The sequence below is a fragment of the Marmota marmota genome, unplaced genomic scaffold (assembly GCF_001458135.2).
Source record: "Marmota marmota marmota unplaced genomic scaffold, marMar, whole genome shotgun sequence".
Classification (NCBI taxonomy): domain Eukaryota; kingdom Metazoa; phylum Chordata; class Mammalia; order Rodentia; family Sciuridae; genus Marmota; species Marmota marmota.
The window spans coordinates 4,514,448-4,525,629 of NW_025999895.1; the positions used below are offsets into that span (position 1 = coordinate 4,514,448).

The 11,182-nt window shown below is 61.3% G+C and overlaps 1 protein-coding gene across 1 annotated transcript in view; it reads right to left on the reverse strand.

Moving 5' to 3' along the window:
• Nucleotides 1-11,182, reverse strand: part of Mgat5b (alpha-1,6-mannosylglycoprotein 6-beta-N-acetylglucosaminyltransferase B) — a 56,929-nt gene extending 45,747 nt beyond the window's left edge. The window contains exons 1-2 of the mRNA XM_048796659.1: nucleotides 10,917-11,182; nucleotides 7,117-7,229 (exon numbers count right to left, since the gene is read on the reverse strand). Coding sequence (XP_048652616.1) covers nucleotides 7,117-7,229; nucleotides 10,917-10,984 — 181 coding nt within the window. The 5' untranslated portion in view covers nucleotides 10,985-11,182. The remainder of the gene's footprint in view (nucleotides 1-7,116; nucleotides 7,230-10,916) is intronic.

Sequence of the window (11,182 nt, forward strand, 5' to 3'; positions counted from 1 at the left end):
CCGCCCTCAGGAGGGACCTTGCAGAGAATGAAGTGGCAGCCCCTGCCCACAGCCCACACGGTGCCGGCTCCCGCCCCACCCCGGGGTCCTGAGCCAGGTCCCAGGGGACAGGAGCCCTCCCCACCAGGCTGCCCTGCCAGGGGTAGGGCACGTCCTGACTTGGGTTCCCTAAAGCAGGTCCTGAGACGGGGCGAGGGGTGGGGAGCAATGAGGAGAGACAGTGAGTGCCCAGCCAGTGGCCCCTGAGACCACAGCCCAGCCCTGCAGGCAAATGGAGGCCGCGGCAGGGGAGGGGTCCTGGCCTTCCTTCCTGGGTGCAGAGCCACGCCCGTCACCCGCTGGGGGACGAGGGGCATTCTACCCCAGTCACTGGGTGAGGGCTGCTCCAGGGACAGTCACGTTCTGCCCTCTCTGCCTGCCGCCGAGTGGCCAAGGGAAGTGCCCAGGCAGTAACACAGGTGCTGGCCGCTGGCAGCGCTGCCCACACACACTGAGTCACCAGGGCCAGGGAGGGAGGCAGCGCGGCAGTGTCTTTCTCAGGAAAGACAGAGCCGGACACCCCAGAGGCTCTCAGCTGGCTCTGGCCTGCCTCTGCCACCAAAGCTGCAAGGCGAAGTCACCGTACCACCCTTGGCCTCCATGTCCCCGACTCAAAGCAAGAACACCAGGCCCTGCCTGCAGCCCACCCCTCGGGGCAGAGGACAGTGCTCAGCACACTGCCCCCTTCCCCTGGCTGCCACATCCAGCCACTGCCAGCCTCCCACAGGGACAGAAGACACCTCCCCTGGCAGCTGAGCCACCTGGGTCTGAAGGGAGGCCACAGAGCCGGGGCAGATGGCTCAGGAGCTGGCCGGGAAATGCCAGCCGGGCCCCAGCCCCAGAGCAGGAGGAGCAGCAGCCGCTCCTTAAAGAGACAGGGCCCCTGGCTCCGAGGGAGGGAGCGAGGGGCCAGAGGAAGAGGAGGAGAAATGAAGTCCCCCAAAGTCCCCCAGGACCCAGGGTGGAGCCGGACGTTGCAGGAAATGGGCACATGGAGGAAGGAAGGGAAAACACGGCCCCGCCCAGCCCCAGAGAGGAAGCAGCCCAAGGCCTCTCACCCTCCCCTCTCGGAAAACTGAGCAGGTTTTTAAAGAATCGATTGGAAATTTTCACAACAGCCTTGAATAAAGCAAACTTGGGGTCTCCCCACCACTCTGCCCCTCCCGAGCCATCCACTCACTCAGCGGATCGATCAGTTAATCGATCACACGAGACAGTCACAGCTTCCCCTGCTCAGCCTCACAGAGGTTCGCTCTCGGGGACCCCCTGCCCGGGCCTCCGCCAACATCAGCACCCAGTACCTTCAGCACAGAGGGAAGGAACGGGCAGGTGACCGTCATTTGAGCTCAACACACACGAAGACCTGGACACTGCCAGCAGAGCTCAGGGCCAGCTGCACTGAGGCCAGCTGAGGGGCATCGAGGAGCTGTGCGGGGGGCCTGCCTGGCCTCCCCTGTCCCCTGAGGGGCCACGGTTCACAGCCTGGGCTGAGGTTGCTCTCCCCCATATGAGCAGGATGAAGAGAGGCAAGCAAGATCACAGCTGCCCCACGCCACACAGGGCCTGCCCCGCCTGCCCAGGCCAGAGCGCCCGGGGCACCCCAGAGGTGTGGAGCCCAGTCCTGGTTTCTCGGGTGCTGCTGTGTTCCCTGCAGTGCCTCCGGCCTGGCCCAGGCCTGCCTCTATGCTGGCCCCTCTCCCAAGCCCCCTCCATTCTCCTCACTGCCTGCACCCCTGCTGGGACCTCACCACCCCACGCCCCACCAAGCTCCCAGCCCCATTTCTCAGGGCTGAGGGGCCAGTAACTGCATGATCCGTCTTAGAGCTGTGGGGACCCAAGAACTGGCAGCAGAGCAGAGGTGGGGGTGGCAGCGTGGTGGCCTGGGACAGGCCTGAGTGGGAGTCAGAAAGCCTGCCCCCAGACCTGCTCCGCACCGACTAGGTGGGGACAGGTCACTGTCCTCCTCCTGGCCTCAGTTTCCCCTCATGTAAAATGAGGGGGATGGAGCCACTGAGCTCTGAGGTTCTAGCACCCCAACTTCCCCTAACTGACTCTAGACACCAGGGTAACGGGAAAGGAAAGAATTGTCCCATGGAAGCTGGCAGCAGAGTCCTCCCAAGGAGAGTTCTGTTTTGTTTTGCTAAACCCTGGGGTGGGCCAAAGCAAGTCATGTGCCCAGAGCAGACAGAGAGCTAAATGACTCTGCACATTCAAGCCGACTGAGGCTTCCTGGCACGGCTGGGGACGGGGAGAAAGAGGCGGCACAGGGGCCGGCAGAGCCAAGAAGGATGGGGATCCCCTACGGGGGCCACAGCAGGGGTGGGGGCTCTTCCTGGCGGAGATGCAGAGGGAGTTGGAATCTACTTGCTGTGCTGCACAGAGGTCTGAAGCCCCCACTGGTGACGCCTGCACCCCCCATGCAGGTGGCTAGACTCAGACCCTTGGACAAGGGTCTCAAGGGAAGTGGGGTGTTCCTCCTACTGGGTTGGTGCAGGGGAGACAGAAGAGGCAGGAGGAAAGATGTTGAGATGGATAATTTAGCAGAAGCAAGAACTGAGAGAGCGAGATGACCAGGGAAATGTAGGCCACCCCTCCCCCCAAGAATCCTTGGCGATATCTGGGGTTGTGGACTGCCCTTCTATGAGGATGCAGCCAGTTCTTTAAAAATGCCAACGAAGGCGTGAGCCCCAAAGGCTTGCAGATAACCCCTGCCAGGCTTCACCAGGGCCCTGATTAAGGAGATCAACCGTCTTGGACAGTTCTTTAAGGGCCCTCTTCTTTCTGGACCAAGACAGCAAATCCCTCCCCAGCAGAGGGCTCGGGGGCAGCCTCCCATGTTCTCACATGCTGAGGGGCTCGCGAAGTCCCTGAGACCCGGGGACAGCCCCCGAGCCTCCTGAGGAGCTCTGAGACACGTTCGCAAGCCTGCTTTCTGCCCAGGACACGCTCAATGTCACACCCAGGAGATGGGTACCCAGGAGGGAAGCAGGCGGGCCCTGCCTGAGTGACACCTCCCTGGCATGCCACCTCTGGACCCCGACTGTCAGCAGAGCAGGCTGACGTCCCCCAGGGTCACTTCCCCACTCCTGGCATGGGCTGAATTGAAATGTATTTACTGCGAGGCCCCAGAGATCCATCTCAGCGCTCACCGGCCCCTCCGTATTTCCATATAAATAAGGAAAGCTGGACGCTGGGAGAGACAACTGGATCCTCACATTTATAGACAGCGGTATTTTTATTACCCGCAGAGGCCTGGCCTCCTCCCCAGACGCTCAATCTCCCCCTCCTCCCGTCTTGTCCCCACCCCTACCCTTCACTGAGGGTTCCCTGGACCTGAACAAGCCCCCAGCTCGCCAGAGAGCCCGGCCTTCCTGGCCCTGGGGAGGGGGGGGCTGTGACTGTTTGCGCAGCTGGAGAAAGGAGCACATTGGCTGGCGCACAGGGCCACGCCAGAACCAGCTGGGGGCACGGAGCTCCTGGCCGGGCAACAGCGGAGACAAGGCCAGGCCCTGGGAGGCCGGATGAGGCTCTTCCTCAGCCCACTGGGCCCTGGTTCCCACCCATGCAGCTTCTGAGAGAAGGGCCCCAGAGCTGCCCACAGAGCTGGAAGCCTGCGAGGTTCAGCTCCTGCCCGGGGCCTGGGTGGTGTGGCAGGGCAAGCCACGGACTGCCTCGGGCAGACACAGCTGAGCGCTACTTCTTCAAGAACAAACAGGGCAGGAGGGAGCCCACAGCTCCCCTCAGATGCAACTAAGGCTTCCTTAGAAGGACGCAGGGAGGAGGGAGAGGGGCCCCGGGAGGAGGGAGAGGGGCGCAGGGAGGAGGGAGGGGGCGCAGGGAGGAGGGAGGGGGCGCAGGGAGGCAGAGTTGCCGAAATCAGCCCCCCGCCATACTAAGGCCCAAGCCAGACCCCCCCACCCCGCAGCAAGAGGGAATGAAGTTAGACCTCTCCAGTGACGATCCCCTTCAGCCCTTCTTGCCTGAATCTCTTAAGATTTTGAGTGTGCAGAATGCAGAGTGAGATATCCGTCAGGTTTTCATTCCCAAATGAGCCACCTCACCATGAAGTGAACTGGCCTAGAGGGGAAGGCGCAGCCTCTGCAGGGACCACCTTGCTGGCCACAGCCAAGTGTTGGGCTCTCCCCTGCCACGGAGAAAGCCCTCCTCCTGCCCCTGCCCTGTGCTGCCGCTGTGGGGACCCCGCCTCCCTCGCTGGCCAGGCTGTTCTCCCCACTGTGCTCAGACTGTTGTGCTGATCGGTGATGAACTCATTTATTTCCCTAAACAGCAGGGCCCTGGTGGGCTTCCTTCTGATTCTGGGGCTCCTTGAACCCCACAGGATGGGCATTGCCCAACACCCCGACCTTGGCCCAGCGCTGGGCTCCTTCCCAGCCCCCTCCCTTGCTCCCCCACAATGGCTCGGTGTGGGCAGGCTGGCATCTGCTGGGGCACAGGGCGGGGTGTCATTGGGGCTTCTCTTCAGGACTCATATTTTCAACTCACAGGGGACACGGCTTTCCAGGCCTGTGTCCGTGTGTCCCTCCAATCAGATTGGCTGGATGCAAGGACATCAGAGAAACTGGGGGGCAGGCAGTGGGAATGGGGACACAAACTGAATCAGGGTCCTTTCTCCTTGGCTCTGGGAGGCCCCCTCCATTCCTCCCCCTCCCAGTTCCGAATTCCAGGCACTCAAGCCCCGGCCCGAGGAAAGTGGGAACTGTGGACAGGCTCTGAGCAGCACCATTCCCAAGGCCCAACAGGGACCAGCGCCCAGGCCCGGCCATGGTCAGAAGGATGTTATGGTGTGGACGTGAGGGGTCCCCCAGAGCTCACGTGAGACAATGCAAGAAGGCAGAGGTGACATGACTGGGTGGTGACTGGTGACCCAGTCAGTAGACTAATCCCCTGACAGGACTACCTGAGGGGTCAGGAAGGCGGGCGAGGTGCGGCTGGGGAGGTGGACATGAGGGGCGTGGTTTGGGGTGTAGACTCCTGTCTGGGGAGTGGAGTCTCTCTCTGCTGCCTGGTATGGGAGACGCCTCCCTCACCACACTCCTCTGCCACGATGTCCAGCCTCACCTCCAGCCCCGGGGAACGGAGCCTGCTGTCTATGGACTGAGACCCTGAAAACCACAAGCCCCCAATAAACTTTTCCTCCAGCGTTTTTCTGGCCAGGTCTTTTGGTCACTGGGGCCATCACACATGGAGGCTGCAGAGTTCTGAGAACCAGGGAGGGTGACCACACAGAGAGGGCGAGGGTCCCGGGCAGTGCTGACAGAGAGGCGGCCCACGGCACTGCCCTGCCCGTGACATGCCACCCAGGTGAACCCCCTCTGTAGACGTCAAGGTCATGGCCAGCCTTGGAAAAGTGGTGACAGAGGTGGCACGAGGCTTTCTCCCCTCTACAGAATAAAACCTGGGGCTTGAGCCAGACCCCCCCCCTGCTCCCCACCAGCCCCTGTGCTCTGGGCCCCTGGGTCCACCCTGCCATGGGGCAAGGACCATGGGGGTGGAATCGCTTTGGCTCCCAAGCCCCTCAGGGAGAGGGCAGAAGAACCAGCCCCAAACCCCTCCCCCCAGCCCCTTGTCTCCTCCTGTCAGACTCCAGACCTTTCTGGAAGCTCAGGTTCCTGATGCCCTGTGTAGCAGGCCACCCAGACAGGAGCACCCGCCCAGGGGCAGCATCTAGGAGCCTGCGCTGCTCTCCCCACACCCACGCCCCCCCCAAGCCCACCTTCCAGACACCTTCCCTGTGGCCCACCCGCTCTCCAACCCCAACCAGGCGTCTCCGTGTGCAGACCCAGCACCCCATCCCCCTCCCCAAAACGTCCTTTTCTGCAGCTCCCGCGTCTCAGACTTAACACATCCCCCCATGTGTGGAGCCACCCAGCCCGCCAGGTGCTGCTCGGGACCCTCACGAGGTACTTACCGCGGGAGAACATGGAGGCTCCCCAGAGTCAGAGCGGGATCAATGAGCTCACACTGGAGCCTGAATGACTAATAGGTGTGACATTCCTTCTGGGAGCTTTTGCAAGTTTAAAGAAGCACGAGTTAAACCAAAGGGATGAATCCAGTGACGAGTCACAGATGGCACCACAAGTGCCACTCAGAGCGCCCACTCCACATGACAGCCAGCGCGCCGACCGACACCCGTCACTGGGACAGGGAAGCCAGCCAGCTGAGCACCGTGGGTCTGAGAAGGGGACTCCACAGAGAGCCCTCCCCAGAGGGGCAGGGGAATCTCACACAGCCAGCTGGTCCCTGCAACCCGCTGACCTCGGGCTGCCCCCGCCCATGTCCCTCCTCTCTGCCCTGATCTAAAGAACCCCTGTGTCAGACCGGGTAGGACTCTGCTGCTGTCCACCACCACCTCCCAGTGAGTAGGGGGAAGGGGAAGGACCCAGCTTTAGGATGAGGACTTCAGGACAAGGACTCACAATCTGTCACTCAGGCCACGTGACAACCAACCACACCAGGTAATTTCCATGTGTGACCCCATTCGGCCCAACCTTCCAAAAAGTTCATTGTGACTTTTCTTCTGTGTCGGCAACTTAAGTGACTTGCGGGTGGCACACAGCTAGGAGGCAATGAATAGAGATGCAAACCTGGGCCTGGCTGGTCCCTAAAGTCCGTGCTCTGAACCTCTACTCGTGCCTTGCAAGCATCGTGTGGGCAAGGAGCAGTGAGGGACTGGGAAAGGTCTATGTCCCCAGAGTTCAGAGGAGACACGTGAGCTCATGATCGGGCCTATCCCCCGCCTGTGTCCACAGCCTGGGCCCAAGGCACAGAGGACACGTGTCTCAGAGGCAAGTGTCATAGCCAGACCCCCAACACTCCAACCAAAGAAGCCACACAGGAGACCCTGGCCTTCGAATCCATGGGCACAGGCAGGACCAAAGTCAAAGTCTTGTGCCAGATGGCACGGCCCAAGCAGGCCCTCTCCCCTACACCCCTGCAAGCAGCCAGCAAGCCTGAGTCAGGGCTCCAGAAAGCCCCCTGTGGTGCTGGGCCAAAGGGACCTGCCCTTCTACTCACAAACACCTGCACGTATCCTTGACTCCCCTGACCCCAAGATACCTTCGGTACGGATGGTGAAGGGCGAGTCCCCCAGGCGTCGCGCTGAGAACTGGCCTCCCAGAGACGTCATCAGGAAGCAGACAGTGAAGAAGCCGATGCCCAGGACAAAAAGCCTGTGGGGAGGACAGAGCAGGTCAGCAGGGCAGGCCAGCGACAGTGCCCCCAGCCTCCACCGAGGAAGGCACAGAAACGCCAAGGTAATGCACAAGGAGGGAAGCCAGGGACAGAGGGAAGTGGGGAGGCAGTGGGGCTGAGCCCGAGCCCAGAGGACAAAGAGAGTGGGCTACAAGAAGCTGGCCACAGCCCCCTGGCAAATCAGAGGAGGAAGGAGGCACATGGAGATAGAAACCTGGGCGGGGCCTGGCCTAAGACAGACCCTGTTCATTAACAGCATTAGACTGCTAAAGTGTGACTCCCAGACCGGCTGCCGCAGCAACGTCACCTGAGAACTTTCAGAAACGCACGATGTGGGGCCCCAAGCCCCCCACCCTGGCGGGAGACAGGTGATCTCGTCTCACACGCTCTCCCAGTGATCCTGATGCATGCTAAAGTTTGAGATCTACTGGAACAGATGGAGCGGCAAGGCATGACATCAGCCCGAGGGCAAGTAATTGGTCCAGCTCAGACCCACCTGGATCCCATCAATCACCTGGGCCACCCTCAGCCCTGGTGTACACAGGCCTGGCCACCACCATCAGTCACGAGCTCACTGTAACCCTTCCCCACCTGTGTCCTCAGAAGTGGTGCCTGCACCCATCACTGCTTCTGGTGAGATCCCAAGGCAGGGCCACATGGCCCCCTGCTGTGCCCAGGCCTCTCCCACACACTGGCTCTCAGCCTGCACCATTGACTGGCCAGGGCATGCTCACACCTAGACATGGACGTCACACAGATGTGTGTACTGTCACCCCGGTGGGAGGGCTGGCTCAACGAGACACCACTCATCCCTTCAACCCATCGTTATTGATTATCCACCAGGTGTCAGGCACTGGGGTGATCCAGGAGGATAGTGGAGAACCAGGCACAGAACCCACCCCGGCACAGCCTTGGGGGCAGGCAGGTGTGGACAATGTCCAGGGACCTTGAGTCTATCAGAGGGCTTGAGGAACTGTCAGATCTGAGAGGGGACGTCCCTTTACCTGGCCAGAGGGAGGAAACCCATCCAGTGTGGAGCCAGGCTGACCAAGGAGAGCCCTACGCGTCAAGCAGAGACCTCCAGCTGCCCAGCCTCCACTTCCTATCCCCAGACCTGGTGCTTGTTTGTATCTTTATGCAAGACTTGCTTTATGCATTTTAATCTTCATTATTTGAAACTGGCAGAGCAGTATTTAATTAAAATTTGGTCCATTAAAGAAAACACATAATTGCAGAAGAAAATAAAATGCATAACAACATTCCCAGCCCACATTTAAAGAAAGCTGTTAGAGATTAAGTCAGAGAGAGGGGACAGGAACCGCACAGAGAGGACCCGGGATCTTTCCCCAGGAGAACTCTCTGGCAGAGCATCTCTGATGGGAGGAGGGAGGAAGCAGTTCAGTGGGCAAGACAGCACAAGGGACACTTCCCTTCATCTCAGAGGGAAACCTCAGTGAGTTCCCCTAGGCCTGAGGGTGGGGCTCAGACTCTGCTGTGCCCCAGATGAAATCAGATGGGTCTCAGGGCAAGAGCACAGGAAGAGGTTGTCATAGACCCAGGGAGATCCCTGGGGAAATCAGCCCTTTGCCCTCCCAGCCTGAGGACAAGGAAGAGTTTCCCTCAGCCCTGGTCCCCCCCATCCTCCACCCTCTCCCTAGCCAAGGAGTTGTATTTAGGGCTGGAGACCTGGGGGTGCCTGCCAGGGTCCAAAAACATCCATGAGGAACATGTCTACACCTTTGACCAGACCCTGAAGCCCCACAGACTTCACCTGCACCACACTCTGCCAGTCCCCAAGCCTTGGGTTCAGGTCCCCCAAAGCACTGGGGTCTATTTATAGTAAATTCAAGTTAAAGTGGCTTCATCCATCCACATATGCACTCAGACAACACTGCAGAGCACCTGGGGAAGAAAGCCCAGGCAGAACCCATGGGAACAGCATTCCCAGGCCGTCCTCGGGGATGAATAAATTGGAGTGATGTAATCAGAGCCCTGCCCTGATCCCGAGGGGACTTGAAGACTCCGTTGGTGGCTGTGGGTCTCTGGCAGCCTAGAGAGACCCATGCAACCGCACCCCACCCCTGCTTTCAGATAAGAGCCCCAAAGGCTGTGGTGCAGGATGCACCCTGAAGTGGGCCAGGGGCAAGCACTGTCCGTGGTGCTGGAACCCGGGCAGCCTCCAAGCGCCCCAGCAAATGTCCAGCAGAAACTGGACTTCCCATGGCCTGCAGGGAGGGGACCACAGGGGGTGAGAGAGCAGGAGGGAACCTGAGAATCCTCTCAGAGTCCCGGGCAAGCCAAGGACTTGAGGGTTTTCTGGAGGACCAAGGCCTTTCTAGAGAGAACGGCTTCCTGCCCTGCTTACCATGAGCACCTTAGGCTAGGGATCCCTGACTCCCCCCAAATAACCGCTTAAAACCCCACTCTCAGACCAGACTCCAAAGTCCCCGGCATCCTCCCTGACCAGCCTGATGGTTGCTGTCCCCAGGCTTCCTTCTCAGCCCTCAAAACCGGCCTGACACCCGGGAGGCGGGAACCCAGGAGGGCCATCTTCTCCCCACCCCCAGCCCCTTCCGGGCCAGGGAGGGAGATGGGCAACGACTGGGGTGGGGGAGGAGCCAGGGCTCCGTCGGAGGCCTGGAGTGGAGGGGATCAAGCCTCTTCCCTCCCGCAGCCCAAACCCTGGGCGCCTCTGACCGCCAGCGCCTGCTCTCAAGGTCTCTGTCCTGCACCCGCACCCCACCTGTGGCCTGTCCCGCCCCGCGCTGGCACCCGAACTCCCTCCGCGTCTTCTGCAGCCCAGCTATGGAACAGAAAGACACTCCAGCCCTGCTGGGCGCCTAGCGCCCGGCGCCTCTTCCCCAGCCCGCGCAGCGGCTCCACTCCGACGGCCCTGGGAGGGAGAGAGCTACCCTGGCCCTGGCGGGCTCCGGGGGGCCCAGGAGTGGGAGTAGCAGAGCCGGGTGAGTCCCGCACAGCCTCAGCCCCCTGGACCAGGCCACCCAAGGTGTGTGTGGCCAGAGTGTCGTCTTCGCCTCTGTCCGCCCTCCACAATCGGGCTGCACCTGCCCCGCCTGTTGACCCGTAGTTGAGGGTGAATGCCCAGCGGAGGAGTGTCCGTGGTCCAATCTCTGGAACCCTCGGGTCAGAGACTGGCCCGAGCCCTGTCAGAGGGGGTGGGCCGTGAAGGCGGGAGGAGGGGATGGATTAGGCAGAAGGGGTGGGCGGGCCGACCTAGGGACCACGGCTGGACCGGAGAGGGAGTCGCCCTGCCACCGCGCACTAACTTCGCTACCAGATGGGACTCGCCGCAGGTGGGGAAAGGCCCCAAGGGGCAGGGAAGGGGCGTGCTGGCTGGGGCCACTGCCCGGGCCCTGGGCCACAACCTCGATGCTTTCTGACCCCATTCTCACCTCCACACCTCAAATCCCTCCCAACCTAGTCCAACTTGGGACAGGTGCAGAATTACATTACTCTCCCTACTCGCACCCCGAGCCCCAACTCCATCCGTTCCCGCAGCCCCAGTGGCCATCACCGAGGGTCCAAACGCGAACCTCCTTTGCCACTGGAACTTGCATCCTCGCAGGGACCGACCTCGCCTACCGCCACCATGCGCCCCCTCGGGGAAAAGACCCCCCGCCACGCCAACCAGGGGAGAACTTTACCGGAAGGGTCTCAGAGTGACCAGGCATCTTCTGACCATTATCTTCCCATCTGGGTTGACTGTGATCATTGTTCAAACTTGTCAGGGCGAGAAGCCGCGGGAGAGGCCAGACGCACAGTCCTAGGCGCGGCTCTTCCCGCGTCGGGGCCACCAACTCGCTGAGGGCCGAAGCCCTTTCCGAGCGTGGAGGGGGCGCGGGGCACGGTGGCCTCACTGCTCCGGCCACCGCCCGTGGGGTGGCGCGGCCTCTGCGCGCAGAGAAGGAGC